The 22,016-nt window shown below is 56.8% G+C and overlaps 3 protein-coding genes across 16 annotated transcripts in view; 2 read left to right on the top strand and 1 right to left on the bottom strand.

The window, feature by feature from the left end:
* The first annotated feature begins 52 nt into the window (after positions 1–52).
* On the top strand, positions 53–13,014 carry RASIP1 (Ras interacting protein 1). Of its 2 annotated transcripts, none has more exons than XM_070558123.1 (12): positions 53–287; positions 521–661; positions 1,249–1,937; positions 3,528–3,883; positions 6,791–7,444; positions 8,188–8,225; positions 8,462–8,613; positions 8,732–8,835; positions 10,225–10,468; positions 10,661–10,833; positions 11,884–12,031; positions 12,604–13,014. In XM_070558123.1, exons 2-12 carry the CDS (start codon positions 525–527, stop codon positions 12,801–12,803), a joined length of 2,895 nt encoding a protein of 964 aa, XP_070414224.1. In that variant the 5' UTR covers positions 53–287; positions 521–524; the 3' UTR covers positions 12,804–13,014. The 2 variants fall into 2 exon arrangements, with proteins under 2 accessions (XP_070414224.1, XP_070414223.1); XM_070558122.1 differs by having other exon boundaries at positions 8,720–8,835.
* Positions 11,251–22,016, bottom strand: part of LOC103544534 (galactoside 2-alpha-L-fucosyltransferase SEC1-like) — a 57,901-nt gene continuing 47,135 nt past the window's right edge. For 2 of the 3 annotated variants that reach the window (XR_011522358.1, XM_070558144.1), the window contains 2 exons: positions 18,604–18,677; positions 11,251–18,186 (listed from right to left, as the gene is read on the bottom strand). The gene's annotated coding sequence lies outside the window, so the exon portion shown is untranslated. Of the gene's footprint in view, positions 18,187–18,603; positions 18,678–19,463; positions 19,596–22,016 lie in introns of those variants that run through there. The other variant, XR_011522359.1, reaches the window with a different exon arrangement.
* MAMSTR (MEF2 activating motif and SAP domain containing transcriptional regulator) lies at positions 13,549–20,893 on the top strand. 11 transcript variants are annotated; one of them, XM_008523837.2, is made up of 10 exons: positions 13,549–13,737; positions 14,313–14,396; positions 15,605–15,643; positions 16,285–16,430; positions 16,613–16,731; positions 17,165–17,267; positions 17,431–17,625; positions 17,914–18,075; positions 18,157–18,211; positions 18,365–20,893. In XM_008523837.2, exons 2-10 carry the CDS (start codon positions 14,339–14,341, stop codon positions 18,646–18,648), a joined length of 1,161 nt encoding a protein of 386 aa, XP_008522059.2. In that variant the 5' UTR covers positions 13,549–13,737; positions 14,313–14,338; the 3' UTR covers positions 18,649–20,893. The 11 variants fall into 11 exon arrangements, with proteins under 11 accessions (XP_008522059.2, XP_070414230.1, XP_008522058.2 ...); XM_070558129.1 differs by having other exon boundaries at positions 13,598–13,737; positions 17,338–17,625; XM_008523836.2 differs by having other exon boundaries at positions 13,598–13,737; positions 16,613–16,797.

Genomic DNA, 22,016 nt, shown 5'->3' with positions numbered 1-22,016 from the left:
GGGAGCCGGGGGCCCCCCGGGTCCTGGAAGAGACTCACAGGCTGGGATATAAATTCCAGAATCAAGGAGTGGGGCAGGGCCAGCCCTACCCAGATCTCCTCCCCCAGGCCCGGTCCGCTCACAGGACGCCCCCTCCCCGCTCTTCCTGCCGGGTTTCCTCTCGCCTTTTCCTGTCCCCCACCCAGTGCCAGGAGCCGGGGCAGAGGCTGAACAGGAGCGGTGGGGTCAGGAACCAACCCAGGCCAGCGGAGCCAGGGCCCCCGGGTGCTGCGGGGACCCGAAGCAGGGTAAGACCCTGGGGCCCAGGAGTTCAGACCCCTCCTCCCTCAGACCCTTGAGTCAGTCCCCAGCTACCTCCCATCCCAGCACCCAGGAGTCCAGGCTCCCATCCCTCTCCTTCACCCCAACTCAGCAGTCTGAGCCCCAGCCCTTCCTCCCTGACTCAGGGGTCCAGGTCCCCCTCCACCCATCCCCACCATTCGGGGCCTCAGGAGTTGGGGCCTCGCTCACCCTCCTTTAGGGCCATGCTATCTGGTGAACGGAAGGAGGGCGGAAGCCCCCGCTTCGGGAAACTCCATCTCCCGGTGGGCCTGTGGATCAATTCTCCCAGGAAGCAGCTGGCCAAGCTGGGGCGGCGCTGGCCCAGCGCTGCCTCTGTCAAGTGAGTGCCCAACTCCTCGAGACCCCCACCTACCTCTCATCTGTCCTTGTTTATGACCCCGTCTTTGCACTGGGTAATGCCAGGGACCCTGAAAGGGTTGGCTCCTGTTCCTGATCTGAATGGGCAAGCAAGCTGGCGCACATTGCGAGGGGCGGGGAGGGGGCACACATTGGGCCACAGCGATATAAGGCCTGGTGGGGGAAGTGCTGGGACTGGTTAGGCCGGATGGACACAGGGATGGGGACATAGGAGCAGTGCTTTGATTTACCTTCCTTCCCTGCCTGCTCAACTCTTGAAACTTCCTTCTGTGGGACTTACCTTTATTTATTTATTTTCTCTCTTTTTGCCTCTGCCTACCCCCCAACTCTTTACACCCCGTGTCTCTTGCTCTTCTGTGCGTCTCTGTCGCCCTCTCTCTCTAAATCTCTGTTGCCTTCTCTCTCTGGGTCTCTGTCTCTCCTTCTCTGGGTCTCTGTCTCCTCCATCTGGGTCCGTGCCCACCTCCCTCCTACTGTAACCCCCACCCCCGTCTCTGCGTGCCTTTCTGGGTCCCTCTCCCGCGCCTCTGCTCCCGGGCGGTCTCCCAGGTCTTCGTCTTCCGACACGGGGAGCCGCAGCAGCGAGCCGCTGCCTCCGCCGCCGCCGCCGCACGTGGAGCTGCGGCGAGTGGGCGCGGTCAAGGCGGCCGGGGGCGCCTCGGGGAGCCGCGCCAAGCGCATCTCCCAGCTCTTTCGAGGCTCCGGAACCGGGGCCACGGGGTCCGGCGGCGCGGGAGGCCCCGGGACTCCGGGGGGCGCGCAGCGCTGGGCCAGCGAGAAGAAGCTGCCGGAGCTGGCGGCGGGCGTGGCCCCCGAGCCCCCTCTGGCCACCCGCGCCACAGCGCCCCCCGGGGTCCTCAAGATCTTCGGCGCGGGGCTGGCGTCGGGCGCTAACTACAAGAGCGTGCTGGCCACGGCGCGCTCCACGGCGCGCGAGCTGGTGGCCGAGGCGCTGGAGCGCTACGGGCTGGCCGGCAGCCCCGGCGGCGGCCCGGGCGAGAGCGGCTGCGTGGACGCCTTCGCGCTGTGCGACGCGCTGGGCCGGCCCGCGGCGGGCGGCGCGGGCAACGGCGAGTGGCGGGCGGAGCACCTGCGCGTGCTGGGCGACGCGGAGCGCCCGCTGCTGGTGCAGGAGCTGTGGCGGGCGCGGCCCGGCTGGGCGCGGCGTTTCGAGCTGCGCGGCCGCGAGGAGGCGCGTCGCCTGGAGCAGGAGGCCTTCGGGGCAGCGGACAGCGACGGTGAGCAGTCCTGGGGCCCCTGGGGGCGGGGCCGGCGGCGCGGGGCCTGCGGGAGGGTTGGGCCGGGGCTTGGGGGCGGAGCCACGGTGGGGCGGGGCCGGCATGGGGGCTGGGCAGGGCGGGGCCTGCGGGGCAGGTGGGACCAGAAGGCGGGCTGGAGGCGGGGCCCGCGAAGACTGGGCGGGACCTATAGGCCTTGGGTCAAGTGGTGGGCGGAGCTAGGGCAGGGTTGGGTCAGCCAGATGGGCTGGGCCAGAGGATGATGCCCTTGGGGTACGTGCAGAGCCCCTGGCCCGGGCCGATGATGCTGGGGCGGCGCCTGTGGAATACAGTAGCCCAGAGCAAGAGGTGTTGGGTGGGGCAGATGCGTGCGGGCACGGATCCCTGGGGCAAGAGACCTCCCAGAGCAGTGGGTTGAAGCGGTTAGTGAGGGGCAGGGCCTATGTGGATGGAACCTAGGAGGGGGAGAGCAGAGTTGGGCTGCTAGATCAGGACCTAAGAATGGCAGAGCATCAGAGGGGCGGACTTTGGAGCAGGTGCCACGGGCTGGGTTGGCTCCAACGTGTGAACGGGGCTTGAGGGTGGCGCATGGGAAATGAAGAGGCGTTTGCAGAGGCCCAGGAAAGTTGTGCTCATCTTTGGCTTGGTCTTTGAGAAGGCCCGGCCTGGATCAGGAGGTGGCGCCACTGGTGAAATAGCAAGTGCTGGGCAGAGCCTGGCAGGGGTGGTGCCTGGCTCACAGGGCTAGGGGCCTGCTCAGGGAGCCCTCGAACCACTTTTCTGTTTCAGAGTCTCCTTTTTGGAGATAGAATGGTGTAGCAGTTAAACTCACGGGCTTTGAACTCAGACTTGGATTCTGATCCGTTCTTAGCCAGTTAAACTCAGCAGATTCCTAGATGAAAATTCAATGAGATAATCCATATAAAGGATTTTAGCACAGGGCTTGGCACATTGCTTAATTAAGAATGGCAATTATAGCCATCATTATCTTTTTTTTTCCAAAAGGCATTCATTGAGTGCCTACTGTGGGCCACACATTATTTAGGGACCTGGAGGAATATGTGGGGACATTGACAGGTGAAGTTCCCACCCTCCTAAATTTCCAGCGTAGTGAGAAACACATCAGTTCATTGGTTCAGCTCATTTCCACTAGGCACCTACTATGTGCCAGGGCTTTTCTGGGCCCAGACAAAGCCCAGAGTGCCCAGTGGGGCCATGCTCTGCTTCAACTTGGAAAGTCAGGGAAGGGTGTTCAGGTGGAGGTGGTTTATATTTCCCTGGGGGCAGGGTCTTCTCTGTTCACTGCAAAGTCCCTAGTGCCTAGAACTGTGCCGGGCACATAGTAGGTCCTCAAGAAATAGTATTTGAAAGAATGAATTAATTTCTGAGCTGAAAATGGCAAGACGGGTAGGAGTCACGCGGAAAGTGTGTTCCAGAACAGAGAACAGCATATGCAAAAACGTGCATGTGGGAAGCAGCCTCACCTCTCTGTAGTCAATTCTCGGTCTCTGTAATCTCCAGCTCTCTCAGTCTGTCTGTCTCTTGTCTCTTTCCGGTCTCGACCTCACCGCTCTCCATCTCTCTCCGCAGGCACGGGCGCCCCCTCGTGGCGGCCACAGAAGAACCGCTCCCGGGCGGCGTCCGGGGGGGCGGCGCTGGCCAGTCCTGGCCCCGGGTCCGGGTCAGGGCCCGCGGCTGGCTCCGGGGGCAAGGAGCGCTCGGAAAACCTGTCCCTGCGGCGTAGCGTGTCCGAGCTCAGCCTGCAGGGTCGGCGGCGGCGGCAGCAGGAGCGCAGGCAACAGGCCCTTAGCATGGCCCCAGGGGCAGCCGACGCCCAAATCGGACCTGCAGACCCCGGTGACTTCGATCAGTTGACTCAGTGCCTCATCCAGGCCCCCAGCAATCACCCCTACTTTCTGCTGCTCCAGGGCTACCAGGACGCCCAGGTGAGAGCAGCCTGTCCTAGCGGGAGAGCCCAATGCCCCATCCTTTGGTTGAAGGGCGACAAAACTACAACTCCCAGAATTCCTTGAGTCGCGGTGGTCTCAGGTATGCTGGAAGGCGTGGTCCCAGCAGGTTGCAGAGTGGGAGATAGCATTGTCAGAGACGAGAGAGGTGTTAGTGGAGGACAGATGCCTGAGAAAGATTCTATTGGAGGGACAAGTAGGGACTGGTTCCTTTCATTCATAGCTGAGGGAAAGCACTGTCTTCGCGTCAAGAGATAGTGGGCGAGCCTATTGTAGAAAGGCGATCTCCTTGGAAGCATCTGTTTCTTGAGGTGGAGGTAACGGGAGAGTCTGTCTTCTAGGGGAGGGAGACAATTTGATTGGTGCCTGGGATCTCATTCTGGGTAAGCCTATATTTTCTGGAAAGGAGTCGACTAATCCCCTTTTTAAAAGTGATGGTTTACACTGGAACCATTTGACCCTTGTTGATGGGGGCAGGTGGTACTGATACTTCTATTTTACTTTTTGGGTGATAACTGGAGAAGGTGTTTGAGTGTTAGGGAGCAGAGAGGGAGAAAGCATTAGCAGTTGGGCGTCAGTGGGGAATTATTTCACCGATAGAAATGTAGTATATTATTGGAAAGACTTGTGTGCTTGGGGCAATCATCCTTACGGCTTTGTCCACCTTTGGGTAACAGTGGCACAGCCAAGCTTGATGGATACTGCTGGGATCAATGAGAAAGCCCACTCTAGAAGGTGGGGGAGCTTACTGAACAGTTCCATTTTTTGCCGTCAGAGCGGGACCCAATTGGGTCAGGTGCCTTGGCTGTGTATATGAGTGAGAGGTTAAGACTATTCAGAGAAGAGCTTGCATGGAAGAATTCATTCCTCCTTGTTGGGGCAAGGGGTCAAGGCAAGTTCATTGTCAGAAAGGGTTTGCATATATTATAACAGCCCTTTCCTCCAGACAAGGTTGGAGAATAGTAGGGTCTAATTTGGGAAGGTGGTCAAATTGAGAGGATCTATTCTGGAAGAAAAGGAGAGTCTGTTATAGGAAGAGGAGGAAACACTGGAAACATCCATTCTTTTGGGTGAGGTTCATGAGAAATTTCTTTGTAAGAAAGAGGCTTCGTTGGAAGGATCCATTCCTTGGGAACAGGAGTAAGAGGTGAATTTATTACAGAAAGGGATTTATTTGCACTTGTCTGTTCATGGGTGGCTGTAGCCGAGAGTTCATCGTACGTGCTGTGGAAGCATGCCTTCTTGGGTTAAGGAACAGGAGAGCCCATTTCAGGAAAGGGTTCATGTATTTTGGACCACTCCATTCCTTCAGACAGGGATGGAAAATGAGAGATTCTACCTTCAGAAGGTGCTCAGGCTGGAAAGGTCCATTTTTTTAGAGAAGCAGATGATCAAATCCCTTGTAGGAAGGGGTCTCTCTGGAACCGTCCATCCACAGGGTAGAGATGATGGCAGAGTTCAGTGTAGGACGGGGATTTATGGATACCAGGATGACTGTTCTCTCAGACATGCATGGAGAACAGAGGGGTCTGTCTTAGGAAGGGAGTCACACTGAGCTCTTCTATTTTTATAGGATAGAGACAGGAGAGTCATTTTTAGGCAGGGGTCTTCTGGAATGCACTTCTTCATCTGGTGGATGAAATGAGACACTCCATTATAAGAAGAGTGTCTCCTTGAAAACTTCTATTTATAAGGTGGCATTACCAGAAGAGCCACTACATGGAGATCTCCTTGGAGATTTCCTTTTTGGGGGATGGGAATATTGATGGAAGCGAGAGCATCTGTGGAATCTTCCATCATGGGAGTGGGGGTAATAGATGAGTCCATTGTAGGATTATGCCTCTTTAGAATTGAGTTCATTGGGGGCGGCCCCATGGCCGAGTGGTTAAGTCTGCGTGCTCAGCGGCCCAGGGTTTCACCAGTTCGAATCTGGGGCACCGACCTAGCACTGCTCATCAAGCCATGCTGAGGCAGCGTCCCACACAGCAGAGCCAGAAGGACCTACAACTAGAATATACAGCTATGTACTGGGGGGCTTTAGGGAGAAGAAGGAGAAAAAAAGATTGGCAACAGATGATAGCTCAGGTGCCAAGCTTTGAAAGAAAAATAGAATGGGGTTCATCATGGAGTGGGGAAAAATGAGAGAGCCCATTGTAGAAAGGGGGTCTCCTTGGAAGTGTACATTCTTGGGGCGGAGATAATGGAAGAAACTTTTGTTCAAAGGGGGAGTCTCTTTAAAGGTATCCATTCCCTGCTTTGGGAATATTGAGAGAAATTATTATGGGAGGGGGAAATGTTTTTGGAAGCCTCCATCATGGGGGTGGAATGATGGACAAGTAGGGGCAGGGGGAAGGAAATGAGAGAGTTCCTGGGAGAAAGAAGCCTTCCTTGGGAAGGTCCTTGAGGGTGAGGGTATCAGGACAGTCCATTTTAGTAATGGGGGCGTGATGTCCTTGGAAGCACCCATTCTTTGGGCTGGATGTTACCGGAGAATCCACTGTAGGAAGGAATTGCTTTGAAAGAGTCCATTCAGAGGAGGTGAGAAGATGGGAGAGCGCATTGGGGAAAGATCTCCCAAGAAGCATCCATTCTTTGAGGGAGGGAAATGGTAGAACCCATGTTTCCTTGTAAGAAAGGGGTTTTCTTGTAAGTATCCTGACTTCAGGATGGGTGTTACAGGACAGTCCTTCAAGTGCCTTTGAAGAGTCCACTCATGCAGGTGGGGGTAACTGATGAGTCCTTTGGGATCCCAGGAGATCTCCTTGGGAATGTTCATTCAAGGGAGGGGGTTCATGGGAAAGGCGATTGTGGGAAAGGGATCTCTTTGGAACCATCCATTCCACGTGGATTGGTGTCCTTCTTAGTGCTTCGCCACTTTCCCTCCAGGACTTCGTGGTGTACGTGATGACGCGGGAGCAGCACGTGTTTGGCCGGGGCGGGAACTCCTCGGCCCGCGGTGGATCACCGGCCCCGTACGTGGACACCTTTCTCAACGCCCCGGACATCCTGCCCCGTCACTGCACAGTGCGGGCGGGTCCTGAGCCCCCGGCCATGGTGCGCCCATCCCGGGGAGCCCCGGTCACGCACAACGGGTGCCTCCTGCTGCGGGAAGCCGAGCTGCACCCGGGTGACCTGCTGGGGCTGGGCGAGCACTTCCTGTTCATGTACAAGGACCCCCGCACCGGGGGCTCCGGGCCGGCGCGGCCGCCCTGGCTGCCCGCGCGCCCCGGGGCTGCGCCGCCGGGCCCCGGCTGGGCCTTCTCCTGCCGCCTGTGCGGCCGAGGCCTGCAGGAGCGCGGCGAGGCGCTGGCCGCCTACCTGGACGGCCGCGAGCCCGTGCTGCGCTTCCGGCCGCGCGAGGAAGAGGCGCTGCTGGGCGAGATCGTGCGCGCTGCGGCCGCGGGCGCCGGGGACCTGCCGCCGCTCGGGCCCGCCACGCTGCTGGCGCTGTGCGTGCAGCATTCAGCCCGGGAGCTGGAGCTGGGCCACCTGCCGCGCCTGCTGGGCCGCCTGGCCCGTCTCATCAAGGAGGCTGTCTGGGTGAGCGCCCCCAAGCGCCGTCCAGCCCCACCTGCGCCCCAGGTCCTTGCCCCAGCCTCCCTTCACCACCGTCCAACCGGTTTGTAGTTTGGCAGGAGGAAACTACCTCTCCCATGATTCCTCAGGAGGGGGCTTGGGCTATTAAGCAAGGAGCCCCACGGGATGCTGGGAGTTGTGGATTCCTCCGCAGTGTCTGAAAGAGAAGGCAGTACAGTACCTACCTTTCCTTGCGACAATGGAACAAACCATTCTGAGAGATGGCGGGGGGGGGGGAGAGATGCCCTTGGAAGAGAAGTTGGGAGAGTCCATTGTGAGAGGTGAAGCGGGCAGCCCACTGGGTCTGAAGCTTGGAGGAGTAATAGGGGAGACCCTTCTTGGAGGCAAGGGAGAAGGAACCCATTAGACCTACAGATGGAAGGGCTGGGGAGAAACCATTCAGAGAGGGGGGAGTTTCCATCCTCTTGAGCTTGGGCCTACTGAGAGAAAAGGTTTTCTTGGGGTAAGAAGGAAACTCCATTTGAGCAGAAGCCGACCTGAGGAAGATAGACCACTCTTAATCATGGGGGTGCATGTTTTAAAAGGTAAGAAGAGGAGAGGTCATTCCGAAGCTTGAGGGTTAGAGTCCATCTGAAAAGTGGTGAGAGTCTCTGTCGAAAAGGTCTTTCTAGAAAAACCAGGGTATTAACTGATAGGCCTCTCTCCCCAATCTCCCTCACCTTGATTTTGATCTTACTGTTCCACAGGAAAAGATTAAGGAAATTGGAGACCGTCAGCCAGAGAAGTAAGAGAAATTCTGGGGAGAAGGGTCTAGAGGGATGCAGAGGTCGGGATTTGCAGCCAGTCCTGTGTTTACTCCACGCATTTCTTAGTGCAAGTTTCCGTTCTTCCTTGGGACTCGGCTTTTCCAGCTGTGAAATGGGCATTGGACTCAGTCACCACTTAGACCCAGATCTCAGGGTTTGCACACTATCGTGGGTGTTGGGCAAGGATCACAAAACATCCTTCCTCCTTCTCCAGCCACCCTGAGGGGGTCCCAGAGGTGCCCTTGACCCCTGAGGCTGTGTCCGTGGAGCTGCGGCCACTCATGCTGTGGATGGCCAACACTACGGAGCTGCTGAGCTTTGTGCAGGAGAAGGTGATGGAGATGGAGAAGGAGGCCGACCAGGAGGGTGAGCTCTGACCCAGGCCCAGGCCTGTCCAAGCCCCCTGCCGTCCTCTGCACCTGGGGACCTGGGCTCCTGCCTGCCAGCCTCTGGTTCTCCCTCTCACCCCCAGGCCTGTCCTCAGACCCACAGCTCTGCAATGACTTGGAATTATGTGACGAGGCCATGGCCCTCCTGGATGAGGTCATCATGTGTACCTTCCAGCAGTCTGTCTACTACCTCACCAAGGTTGGCCTTGATCCTTGCTTCCTGTTTGAGAGAACATCACTTCCTGTTTGGACTATATCACATCGCTCTGATGTCACTTTCTATTTGACCTCGCAAGATTTCCTGGTCCTGTGACATCACTTCCCATTTCACCCTGGCACTTTGCTATTCTGACACCACTTCCTGTTTGAGCTTACATCACTTCCGGCCTTTCTGGCTTCTCTTCCTGTCTCGGCAACTGTCTCCTCTCACAGGCTGGTCTCACTACCTGGTTATATCACCATTTTCACTTTCTCAAGTTGCCTTTTTCTAAATCTACTCTTCAGTCACTGAAAAGTCTGATAGAGCTATATAGATATAGATAGATGAAATAGTGTTGGCACTGTCATTTAAACTAAAGGTCCTCTTTAATCGGTCCTCACTTCCTGTGTCTCACTCCTGACCTCACTCCTTTTTTTTGGTAAGGAAGATTGGCCCTGAGCTAACATCTGTTGCCAGTCTTCCTCTATTTTGTATGTGGGATGCTGCCACAGCATGGCTTGATGAGCAGTGTGTAGATCCACGCCTGGGATCCGAACCTGTGAACCCCAGGCCCACCAAAGCAGAGTGCACAAACTTAACTAGTACGCCACCAGGCAAGCCCTGACCTCACTTCTTATAGTTCTGAATTTGCTCCCTTTTCTGAACCAGAGACCTTTTCTCCCTGGAGTGCTCATCCTGCACTTTGTGCCCGGTTCCCCACCACCACTCTTGACTTTAATATTGCTGCTTGGAGTTCTCAGGGTTCCTGGCTTATGGCAGGCCTGATTCCCCAGCTGTAAAATGCAAGGGAATCTCGTGGGACAGATAGCGTCTAAGTCTCAAGCAGCCTTGATTTATGAAGCCCTTTCCTCCAAGGCTTCACTTCCTGTACATCCCCGCCAAGTGTGGTTTTGTTTCTTCTTTGGCTCTGACCTCATTTCCTCTCCTTGGCCTGATCTTACTTTCCACTGGCTAACTGCCACCCCACTCCCACTTCCTGATTCTCCATTCTTTTCCTTTCCTCCGGGAATTCTGGATAAATAATTCTTTGACTGAAGGGGGTCTCTTTGTTCAGTATCCTTTGTCCTCCTTGAGGTGTCTGCTGAGAACTACAAGTCCCATAAGACACCAAGGTGGTCTTAAAATACTCAAGAAACGTCTAGAAACCCTTTCTTAAGACTTGAGGTGTCCCAGGCCTGATGAATACTAGAAACCCATCTGGAAAGTAGAGATTTGCTCATGGAGACCCTTAGGGTGTCAAAGGTGGAATGGACTACAATTCCCAGAAGCCTTTGGTGGAGTGCCCTAGTATCTTCATGCTCTACCACACCCTGAAGCTTCCAGGGAGTTGTAGTCTGATCACTTGTTTGTATCTCTGTGTCTCCTCAGACTCTGTATTCAACGCTGCCTGCTCTCCTGGATAGTAACCCTTTCACAGGTGGGGCCGAGCTGCCAGGGCCCGGCGCGGAGCTGGAGGCCATGCCTCTGGGGTTGAGACCTACCCTGGGCGTGTTCCAGGCAGCCCTGGAACTCACCAGCCGGTGTGAGCTGCACCCGGACCTCGTGTCTCAGACTTTTGGCTACTTGTTCTTCTTCTCCAATGCGTCCCTTCTCAACTCGCTGATGGAACGAGGTAAGGGTCAGACTGAGAAGGGGCAGGGAGGCAGAGACAGGAGCCACTGAGACCCACGTCAAGTCAGGTCTCACCTCTGGGGACTCTGGAGAGCTCGCAAGCTCCCGATCCCAAGCTGAAGGATAGGAAGGATCTGGGAGGCAGGAGGACAGGGTCCACACACCCATCGCCCTTCATATCCTCCCCCCCCAGGTCAAGGCCGACCTTTCTATCAGTGGTCCCGAGCTGTCCAAATCCGGACCAACCTGGACCTTGTCTTGGACTGGCTACAGGGGGCTGGGCTGGGCGACATTGCCACTGAGTTCTTCCGGAAACTCTCCATGGCTGTGAACCTGCTCTGCGTGCCCCGCACCTCCCTGCTCAAGGTGACTCCTGACCCCTGACCTCAGACTCCCCAGCCCCACTCAACCATCTTCTGGATTCAGCTCACCTGGGGATCTCCCCTCGGACTCCATGTTATCCCGTCCCAGCCCACACACCACGGCTCATGCATTGGCAGCTAGAAGGAAGCCAGCGACAACAGTGTCCAAAGTGGGCTGCATCTGAATCCCAGTGGGCCTTATTAATAGTTTCCAGGGCCCCCTCCCTTGGACATGCTGATTCAGGAAGTTTGGTATGAGACCAAGGAACGCGATGATTAAAACACTCATTGAACATAAACTACATTTCAGAAACTCTGCTTGGCATTTCTAGCTGAATGCTGACTAAGCCCCATGAAGTAGGTTATCAATAACAGGTTTTTTTTTTTTTTTTTTGGAGAAGGAAACTGAGAATCAGGTAGGTCACTTGCCTTCGTTTATTTATTTTTATTTATCAAACTTGTACAGAGCGTTGAATAAGCACCAGGCACTGTTGTAAGTACTTTCGAAGCTTGCCATATCGAATCCTCATAACAACTCTAGTAGGTAGCTCCTATTCTCCCCCAATTTACAGATGGGGAAACTGAGGCCCAATGACTTGCAGAAGGTAATAAATCACCAAGCTGGGATTTTTGAACCCAGGCAATCTGGGTCCAGTCTCTGGCTTTAACCACGCTGATGATGCTGACGCCAGCTAAGTTAGCTGTAGAAATTTTCACGCAGGTGCAAACAGCAGCCACAGTAGAATGATGAATCCCATGTGCACATCAGCAGCTTCCAGAATATAAACGAGTGATAAACTAATGGCCAGTTTTGTTTCTTCTCTGCCCCTGCCTACTCCCATATCCTCATTTATTCTGAAGCAAATCACATTTTTTTAAAGCTGAGAGCACGCCCTTCCCAACACGCACTTCACTGACAACCAGGCCCAGGAGACACCGTCCAGGCACACCAGTCTACCCAGTTCATTCCCCCCCCTTTATGGAGGCCCTCCCATTCGGGATTTTTCAGCTGCCCCAAAGTGACTGTAGACTTCTCACCTCGTCTTCCCATCAGGCTTCATGGAGCAGCCTACGAACGGAGCACCCCACGCTGACCCCGGCTCAACTCCACCATCTGCTCAGCCACTACCAGCTGGGTCCTGGCCGCGGGCCACCACCTGCCTGGGACCCTCCCCCTGCAGAGCGAGATGCTGTGGACACGGGTGAGGAGAAATGAGGACACAAGCATTGGGGCTCTCAGCTTTCTTCTGCCCTCAGGACCTAGGAATCCATATCCCCAGCCCCTTCCTCCTTCTGACCCAGCAGTCTGGACCCCTAGCACTCTCCTCCCCCAGGACCTAAGTGCTGGACCCTAACCCCTTTTCCCCCCAGGATATAGGAGCTCAAGTCCCCAGCTCTCTTTTTTTCCCAGGGGTTCAGCTCCCCAGCCTCATCCCCCTACAAACTACCCACCCTGACCTAGGAGTCCGGATCCCAGGCTCCTCCACTCTAGGGAATCCATAAAACTAAGTTCCTAGACCCTCCTTCCTCGCGGACCCAAGAACTCAACTACGTCGCCCGTTTCCCAGGCAACAGTGGCCTCTCCTAGTCTCAACTACAACTCTCAGGATGCTTGGGGACTCCAGGAGTCACGTTTGAGTGGACCCTGCTCCAGGAGTTGCTGGGGATTGAAGTTTTTCCTTCCTTTGGGCGTGACGCAGCCTCGGCTCTCCCCGACTCTCTGCCGCTTCACGCCCATTTTCAGAATTTAACGCCGTCTTCTTCGGTCTCACAGGGGACATCTTCGAAAGCTTCTCCTCTCACCCTCCCCTCATCCTGCCTTTGGGCAGCTCGCGCCTGCGCCTCACGGGTCCAGTGACGGACGATGCTCTGCACCGTGAACTGCGCAGGCTCCGCCGCCTCCTCTGGGATCTTGAGCAGCAGGAACTGCCGGCCAATCACCGCCACGGGCCTCCCGTGGCCACGCCTCCTTGAAGACCAATAGCAAACGAGCGCGCGAACCTTGAAAATTCCTCGGCTTCTACTCCCTGGAGCCCGCCTGCGCGCAGAGCTTTCTGGGAGTTGTAGTTTTCCCCGCATGGAATGCTGGGAGTTTGCGTTTTCGGGTAGTGGAGGATGGGACGGTGGGAAGATGGGTTTGGGATTTGAGCGCCAGGAGCAATAAAGGTATCTGTGGTATTGGCAACGCTTCGCTTGTTAAGATTCGAGAGCACTAGTGATGATGATTTTCTGCGGAATATAGCACTGGGGCCCTTGATGGGAGCGTTGGGCTCCTGCCGAGTCCGAGGGGGTATTTATAGCTACGGTCGCAGCTTGCCCTCTTGCATGTAATTCGACCCCGAAGCACTGGGGCCTCCCACGCATCTGAGGACAGAGGTCCAAGCTTGTTCTGCCAAATATCAGGCCCTCAGTCCTGCCAGTGGGAACCAGCCATTTCTCCCTTCGACCCCAAAAGCCCGTACTCCAGCCCCCTCCTCACTCAGAACCAGAAGTCCGGGACTCCAGTTTGAACTTTTCACTCCCCTGAATCCGACTCCTGCTGCTGCGTCAGGGAAAAAGCGACAGGTGGCACCTGCCTGCAGGGCCGGGACGCGACCACCTGCCCCTGCTGCTCACCCAGCGTCCCTCTCCCGGCACCTGCTTCTGTCAGTCTGCCCGCCGCTGCCCCGCCCGACCCCGTAGTCCCAGGACGAGGAGGAGGAGCAAGCCAGGGAACCCCGACGTGCGCCCCGCCCCGGGGCCTCCCAGCCCGCGCTTCCGCCCCTTTTCAGGGTCCCGGGGGGGCTCCCGGCACGCCCCCGAAAGGGGGGTCTGAGGCGGTCCCAGGCTGGTGGGCGGGGCCTGTGGCCTCCAGCCTAAACCGTGGGACACAACCCGCTGCAGAGTACAGCTGCGCCGAGCCCACCTGGTGAGAAGCCCCTGGGATGGGGAGCGGAGGGTGTGGGGGTGGGGGGCCGGGAGGAGGGTGCACCGGCCTTAACTCTTCTGTCACCTCTCTGGTCCCAGTCCCTTCCCCACAGACCGTGGTGGCTGACACCTACGCACTGCCCCTTCTTAAACGCAGGTGGCAGAGACCCTTCCATTCCCCAGGGACCTGTCAGGTCTTTTCCCCTCTTGATCAAGGATGTCGGATTCTAGTCCCCTCAGAGGATTGAGTTCCACCCTTTCACCCCCTTCTCCTTCCTTTCCTTTCATAGACCCAAGGTTCGGGCCCCCAATGCCCTTTTTCTTAGGACCCAGGAGTCCCAGACCCCAGGCCCTTCCTCCCCAGCTCCAGGAGTCTGGGCCCTCAGCTCCTCCTCCCTCAGACCCAGGAGTCTGGGCCCCCAGCCCTCTCCTCCCCCAAGATCCAGAAGTTATGGCCCAAGGCCTCTCCTATCCCTAGGTCCCTTAGGCCCTTCCCTTGCTGCGCTCATATGCAGGGGCAGCCTCCTGACCTCCAGTCTGACGCTGCCTCCTGTGGGGGCCCTGCCCTCCCCCCAGTCCAGGTCCCCATCCCAGCCTTGGCAATGACCCTGGCGGCCTCCTCCCAGCGCTCCCAAATCATTCGCTCCAAGTTCCGATCTGGTGAGAGGCTTCTCTCTGTGCGTGCAGGGGAGGGGTGCCCGGGGTCCTGGGAATTCTCTAACTCTGCGACTGTGCACGGCGGGGTGAGGTGGGAGGGGGCGGTGGGACCCACAAGGCATGCGTTTTCTGTGCAGAAGGTCACTTGCACGTAAAGGAGGCCCTAGCAAAGGGGTCGAGTTGTGGTGGACTAATGAGCGTGCAAATGGCTAGAACACTGATCATGTGAACAGCGGGGAGTGGGCGGCTAGGGGTGGGTGTGCAGAGGGTCAGCTACTACAAAAGAAGAGGGGCTTAAATTGACACGTGTGCAAAGCAGAGGGGTGCACAGAGTGGGGACTTCAGCGTGACCAGTGTGGAAGCGTGGAAGTGTGCGTGAGGAGACAGTGAGCTCTCAAGCCTTGAAAGTGTCAAAGATTGTATTTTAGGTCCCAGTTCAGGCGGAAAGCGTGCAAATGGGTGGAACTGGAGGTCAATTCCTTAGACGGCAAAGGGTACTTGAGTGTGTATAGGAATGTGTTTACATGGTTGGGGGGTGCAAAGACACCAGTAACCAAAGAGCAAGGAGTGTGCAAAAGAGCGTGCAAAGAGCAGAAATGTGCAAAGAGAGATCCTTGCTCCAAAACTGGGGACGGAATCCTGAATGCAAATAAGTGTGTTAATGTGGCTGGGTGGGAGCCAAGACAGAGTCAGCCGAGGATGAAGTGTCAGAGACTTCAAGTGCACAAAGGTGGCGTATGTGCCAACCGAAAGCCCAGGGAAATGCATGTTTAAAGGTAGATGTGCAGAGGGGCTGACTGTGGGGGGCCCCAGAGGTGTCACAGAAGGGAGCATGTGTGTGCAAAGTGGGGTGAATTGGTAAAGGGAGGCAAAACGCAAACGGACGGGGCTGCCAAGATGGCGATTGTGCCGAGGGTGGGGTGGGCACATGCTGGTGAAGGGGGCAGGTGGAGCTGGGGGCAGGGCTGCCTCGTGCCTGCAGGCTGGCTGGCTCCTAGCCCCAGAACTCTGGTCCTTGGCACTGTGCTGGCAGGGAGCAGGCAGGAGGCCCAGGAAAGGGAGCAGGCTGCCCGCCCGCCCGCCTGCACTGGGTGTGTAAGGGGGTGGGCGCACGTGTCCTGCCAACTGCAGCTTGCCCTTCGTCTGCCAGGCCAGGCTCCTGGACGCTCCCTTCCCACCTTTCTCCTCCCATCTCCCTCCTCCCTCCACAGTCCTCCAGCTTCGGATCCACAGACGGTATCAGGACCCAAGTAAGTATGGGCCCTGAAAGGGATGGGATGGTGGCCCCACTTCCCTGGGGCACGCTGGTGGGCAGCCACCAGATATCCTGCACTGGTTCCTGAGCCTCTGTCCCTATGCCCCAGGATCCACTGAAATCCCATCCTGTCCTTTGCCGAGGACCCAGGAGTACAGGTCCCCGACCACCCCACCCCGAGGAGCCCTGCGTCCTGCTGTTCGGCTTTTCCCACTCCAATGAAATCCATGAATCCAGATCCTGCTTCTTTAGAGAAGACAGGCGTCCCAGACGCCTTGGCACACATAGCAATCTCAGGCTGTAGTTTCAGATTCTCTCTCACCAAGAACCAGGAGTGCTGGCCCCACTCCTCTCCAGCCAAACCCCAGAAATCTCTGATCCTCAGCTGCCACACGGCTTGGTGACTGAGGACGATTCTTGCCTTTGTTGAGAATGCACATGCTGGGTCCCTAGCACCTCTGCCCTTAGATCCGGGAGTCTGGGCACCCAGCTCCCACCACTTGGGTTTTACTTCCTGGGCCTGCCCTCCCGCGCCCAGGGGCTGAGGCTTCCAGGACCCTCCTTCCCACACAGCCTTGTTCCTCCCTGCCTGGCCTGCTGCCGGCGGCCTCTCAGGCTTCTTCACTGCTTCTCCAGTCTCAGATCCAGATCCGTGGATCTCAGCCTCAGGCCCAGCTCTGGCTCCGGCCCCAGCCTTGCCCATGGGTCCTGCTCCTTCCCTCTTCAGCCCTGGGGTCCTGCTCCCTGAGCCAGAATACTGCCCTTGGAGGTCCCTGAAGAAGGTGAGTCTGGACCAGTGTGAGGGGAAGTCCCCCCGAGAATCTAGCCTTGGTCTTCCTTGCTGCTGCCTTTTTTTGCTACTCTCTGGTGGTGCTAAGCTGAACCTATACTTTGCATGGAGCTCTGGGGCAGGAAGAAAGTGGGAACGGAGCTGGAGCATATGACATCATACCTGCTTTTTCAGGAGTCTCCCAAGATCTCCCAACAATGGAGGGAGCCCAAGCCGGAGGGGAACTTGACACACCACCAGTACATGCCCCCAGAGCCAAGACAAGGGTCCAGGACAGACCCTCAGACCGAAAGGTCAGCCCTAGGTCCTCCTGGGTCACCTCTGTGGGAAGGGACAAACTCACAGCAGCCACCTCCTAGGTATGACCTCCATTTTTGTTCTTCCAGAAGTCCAAGCCCCCAGCATCCTCCTCCATCAAACTCAGAGTCCAAGATCAGGGGAGTCCAGTCCGGAACTCCCTCCTCCCTCAGGACTCAAGACTCCAGGCCCCCAGCCCCTCTTCCTTCAGTTCCCAAGAGTCCTGGCCTCAAACCCAAGAGTCGGAGTCCCGAGTTCCTCTTCTCCCATGCACAAGAACTAGCCTCTTGTCGTTGCGCCCTCGGAGATCTGCAATCCTGGGTCCTCACTTTCCTGCATCTTCAGGAGCCCCCGTCTTTGAGGAACCCGGAATGCCTTTTCTCTCTCTGCCCCTTCTAACCTCTGTTTCCCTCTCGTGACTATCACCAGGATGAAGCCCACTCCCGTCACTGCCTCCCCACCAGGAATCCCCAGCCCCTCGCCCCCTCCACACAAGATGGAACTTCAGACTCTTAAACTGGAGGAGCTGACGGTGAGTGTGGGGACGAACTTCCCGAGCTGGCCCTCTCCCTCGATGGGGACCAGGAGCCCGGGGTCCCCAGTCCTTCCTCTCTCGGTTTCCAAAGGTCCAGTCCCGGCTCCCGCCTACGCCCCGGAGCCCGCCCAGCACGGCCTCTCCCCGCCCTCCACCCCAGGTCTCGGAGCTCCGGCAGCAGCTGCGCCTGCGGGGCCTCCCGGTGTCCGGGACCAAGTCGATGCTCCTGGAGCGCATGCGCGGCGACGCCACGCCCCGTGAGCGGCCGAAGCCGCGGCGCGAGGACAGTCCCGCTGGGGCTCGCTGGCCGCGTCTCAGGCCTAAGACGCAGGGAGCCGCCCGGCGGCCGGGTTCGGTGAGGGCGGGGCTATGCGCGCCTGAGCCAATGAGGAGAAGACAAAGCGGGACGGGGCGGGAAGTCGAAAAGATAATAGCCAATGAAGTGAGGGGGCGTGGTTAAGAGCAAAGAGGGAGGATCTTAAGGGAAGAGGAGCCAATGAAAGAATAGGGGGCGGGGCATAAGGGCGGTGTGGAGGAGCAAAGGGCGGGGCCGCGGCCAGGGGGTGGAGCCACACGTCGCGAGTGGGTGGGGTTGCGCCCAGTGGGCGTGGCTTATAGGAACTAGTGCCTTTCTTGGTTCTAGTTGAAGCCCAGCTCAGCATCTCACCAGCCGCCTCTTCCACGTGCCGCGGAAACCCTTGTGACAGCTCCGGCTCCGGCTCCAGCGCTGACCCCTTCCTCAGCACCAGCATTGGTGGCTCTGACTCTGGAGGAGGAGCTTCAGGAAGCGATCCGCAGGGCGCAGGTGAGAGGGAGAGGGCTAGGGGTCTCTGGTCAGGATCTGAGCCCGGAGTCTCACGGTCACGCTGCTTCTGCCTGTCCGCAGTTGCTTCCGAACCGGGGCATCGATGACATCCTGGAGGGCCAGGTGGAGCCTAATGGTAAGAGCCGAACTTCTAGATTTGGGGGAGAAGGGGGCTGAGGTTCTGGACTCCTGGGTCCTAGGGAGGAGTGGGCTGGGGACCTAGACTCCTGGATATGAGGAATAGGGGGCTGGGGTCCGGATTCCTGACACTCCATTTCTTCCCCGGCAGACCCGCTGCCCCCCATTCCTCTGGACTTCCCCGGCTCCTTTGACGTGCTGTCCCCCTCCCCGGACTCTGAAGGCCTCTCATCTGTCTTCTCTTCCTCACTCCCATCTCCCACGAGCTCCCCATCCCCCTCTCCGAGGGGCCCCACAGACTCCTTGGACTGGCTGGAGGCTCTGAGTGGGGGTCCCCCGCTGGGCAATGGCCCCCCAGCCCCCAGCATCTTCTCTGCTGACTTATCTTACCCCAGTGGCACCCGGCTGTGGGACCTGCTGGAGGATCCATGCTGATGGATTCTGGGGTTTCCAGGGACTGAGACCTGGTGGGGATGGGGAGGTCACAGAGACAGACTCTCTGAGGGAGGGGTTGGAACAACCAGCAGAGCCCCTCCCACCACAGACGAAGACAACTTTCTTCCCCACCTGGCCCTGGCACTGCTGCTGATGTGCCAACCACCTTGCTCCGCCTGCCTAATCTCCATGTGATCCCCTCCATGGTTGTGTGGTTGGGGCTGGGGAGGTTTCATTTGCTGCTGGTCAGGGTAAACAAGTTGCTTGCTACTTCCTGCAGAGAACTCATGGATGTCTTTGTTCCCACCTTCTTCCCCCCTATCCCCCTGACTAGATGGCTGCCTGTTGCCGGGGAGTCTGGAAGGTGGTCTGTGCTTTCTAGATGCAGGAGAGGGGCAGGGAAGAGCAGAGAGGAGAAGAGGGAGCCAGACCCTGGCTTCTGGTTGGCGATGAGAAAGTCAGAAGCGTTGTGTCTGAGGTCAGAATCTCTTGGAAGCAGAGCCTGAGACGAGATTCACATGCCTGTGATTTATGAAAGAAATGCTTCCAGGAGGAACCGAAAAGGAGTGGATGAAAAAAGACAGTGAAGGGGACGAAGACCAGCAAGAGGGTGACTTCAGATGAAGTCCCAAACTCAGCCTGATCCCCCGGGGAGCTCTGGAGGACAAATTAAGTTGCAGAGTCTTTCCCACCTCGAGAGAAAGGGAACTGGGCCTTTGAGGCAAAGGGAGATCCCTGTTTGGGTTTATTATCACTGAATTCCAACCACCCCAAAGCTTAGAGTCTTAAAATAATAACTGTCTGTGATCACTCACAATTCCATGGGTTGACTGGGCTCAGGGAGGCAGTTGTTGGGCAACATATGATGTCAGCCAGGGCTGTGGTCATCTTAGGGCCCAACCAGGCTGCAACATCCAAGATGGCGCCCTCAGCCGTGTCTGGTGCCTTGGCAAGATGGCTATTAGGCTGGACCCAACTGGGCTGTGGGACATCTGGACTTCTCTCATTCTCTGTGTAGCCTCAGTGTTCTCCCTGTCCATGTAGTCTCTCCAACGGGGTAGCTGAACTCCTTACATGGTAGCTCAGGGCTCCCCAAAACAAGCATTCCTAGGGGAGGAAGCAGAAGCCGCCAGTCTCTTAAAGACTAAGCTTGGAACTCACAGTGTCACTTCCACCACATTCGATTGGTTAATGCAAGTCAGGCCATCCCAGGCTGAATAGGGGAGGGACCACACAAATGTGTGCATATCAGGGGCGTGGTTACTGAGGGCTGTATTTAGAGACTTGCTACTACACCCCTCTCAGCAGTCGTGGGCCGTGGGTCCCGAGAAGCGGGCAGGACATAAACTCCCGGGCACCTGAAGCCCATGGGCAGTTCTGGGGAGAAGGGCACAGGGTAAGCCATTAGCAGCAAAGCGTTTGAAAATGTAGGTATTATTATTCAGATATGGTGAGACCAACAGATCAGGAGATGATTGCCATTGAAAAGATAGTTTGTTATTCTCACAGATCCCAAAAGAAGGGGATGCGCCAAGCCATGCAGGGCCACATGGGGAAGCACCACAGTAGCCAGGATGCAGAAGGAGAGAGGGGAACCATGGGCAAGAGTCTTTATGGTAGTTTCCTCTGGAAGGAACAGACGAGGCAAGGTAAGCAGGCTTAGGATTGTTTAGTTTGACTAATGTCAGCAGGCTCTGGGGTGTAGGGGCTGTCCATAGTTGTCTGGAACCTGGCCCTGGAGTGCTTCGGCAGAACCATGGTGGCCTGGAGTATAAGAGCTCCGTAAAGGAAGTGGTTGGGGGTCTGGGCTCTGGGTCGGCTGCCTTGCCTAGGAGAGATCCACTCACAGGTAAGCCCTTCATTATCTCTAGGAATTGGCTAGCCTGGGGAGGGACAGTCCCTCCAATGTCAACAAGGCCCCAGCTGTCAAGGCACCAGAAATATGGAAAATAAAAAGGCATGATTAATGCACAAGGCACACAGTAGCTGGGAGCTGGGTGCACAGAGCTGGAAAGAGAAATCTGAAGGGACCTGGGCGGGCCACCAACAGTGTCTGCCACAGTTGGAAAAGGACACCAGACCAGTTACGGGCAACAGGACCTACAGCCAGTGACTTTCCCTCATCTTGCTGTCAGTTTCCTCATCTGTACCTACAGCCCAGGGTGGATGAGGGTGTTCACTGAGACTGTCCATGAACTGGACCTGGCATGTGACATGTGCTAATAAACACTTATCATCGTTTTTAGCTGCTGATCGTCAATTCTAGTGCCTCAACGTGTGAAAACTCTAGTAGTCACTAGAGATCCATGATAAAAAGGGAATGGAATGCATGCTCATTTCCATGAGGCAAAGGCGGCTGGGTCTTGCAGGACCTTTCATGTTAGGCTGGAAACGTGGGAAATGGGTGCAGTCAGCCCTGGAAAGATCAGGAAGGGGTGTGACAGGCTTCCCTCTGTCTCCATTTCCCTTGAGACCCTTCTATGCCTGTATCTTCATCTCTGCCTGACCGTGTCCTCGTCATTCTCTGTCCTTATCTCTCCTCTGTCCAGAGGAGGGTGGCCTTGGGCTGAGAGCCTGCAGGGCCTGTGGGCAGCCCCAAAGAGAGTCAGGGGTGGATGCAGCTAAGGAATTCTCCGGAAGGTGGAGATTTGAAAGACAGGCGCACGCTTGGGTGGAGTGTGCAGGTTTGAACGCAGAGCCTGAAGGAAGGGCTTGGGTCCACACTCTCTGTGGCCTGTCACTTAGCCTTTCTCCAGACATTTCAGTTGCTCCCTCCTGCCCCTGAGGAGAGGGCTGGGCCACCTCCAAGGGGGCAGGGAAACCCGAGGGCTGGACCTATGGGGACGCCCAGGAAGGATGCGGTCAGACGGGATCCCCCATGGCACCATCTGCCACCCCATGATCTCAACTGAAGCAGGAAAAAGACCAAGAATACATTTGCCAAGTTACCAAAATTACCAATTGATCTTATAGACATATTCCCTGGAAGGATGCATTCGTATTCATTGGGTAGACTGGAGAAGAGTATATTTTGTTTGCTTTTCTCCTCCCCCTCCCCATCCTCTTCCTCTTCTCTCTCTCCTCCGCCATTTCTTTCTCTCTCCCTCCCTCCCTGTCTCTCTCTCCCCCTCCTTTCTCTATGTTACCACAAATCTAGTCTGCTGCTTCCAATCTCTGACTTCTATTCTGCATTTTACCTCCACCTTATTTTTCCCCTGGCTCCTCCAGGGGTGACCACTCCCCAGCTCCCAACTCCACCAACTACCCCTCGATCATCATCGTCGTCATTGAACAGAGCCCCCTGCTGGCCTGTGGAAGAATTTCGCTGGAAACACTCAGGAGTGGTTGGACGCAGAGGCAGTTACTAC

The sequence above is a fragment of the Equus przewalskii genome, chromosome 9 (genome assembly GCF_037783145.1).
Source record: "Equus przewalskii isolate Varuska chromosome 9, EquPr2, whole genome shotgun sequence".
Lineage (NCBI taxonomy): Eukaryota > Metazoa > Chordata > Mammalia > Perissodactyla > Equidae > Equus > Equus przewalskii.
The sequence above is the reverse complement of the archived record's forward strand: the minus strand, read 5'-3'. Positions and strand labels throughout refer to the sequence as shown.

What these genes read in the sequence shown, in the direction of transcription:
- MAMSTR (XM_070558125.1), top strand. Translation starts at nt 14,339, where the DNA reads ATGACCCTGGCGGCCTCCTCCCAGCGCTCCCAAATCATTCGCTCCAAG. An exon ending in CAGACGGTATCAGGACCCAA is followed by an intron (nt 15,644 to 16,221) that starts GTAAGTATGGGC and finishes CTTCCCACACAG; the next exon opens with CCTTGTTCCTCCCTGCCTGG. An exon ending in TTAAACTGGAGGAGCTGACG is followed by an intron (nt 17,268 to 17,337) that starts GTGAGTGTGGGG and finishes CGGGGTCCCCAG; the next exon opens with TCCTTCCTCTCTCGGTTTCC.
- RASIP1 (XM_070558122.1), top strand. Translation starts at nt 525, where the DNA reads ATGCTATCTGGTGAACGGAAGGAGGGCGGAAGCCCCCGCTTCGGGAAA. An exon ending in TCATCAAGGAGGCTGTCTGG is followed by an intron (nt 7,445 to 8,187) that starts GTGAGCGCCCCC and finishes ACTGTTCCACAG; the next exon opens with GAAAAGATTAAGGAAATTGG. An exon ending in GCGAGATGCTGTGGACACGG is followed by an intron (nt 12,032 to 12,603) that starts GTGAGGAGAAAT and finishes TCGGTCTCACAG; the next exon opens with GGGACATCTTCGAAAGCTTC.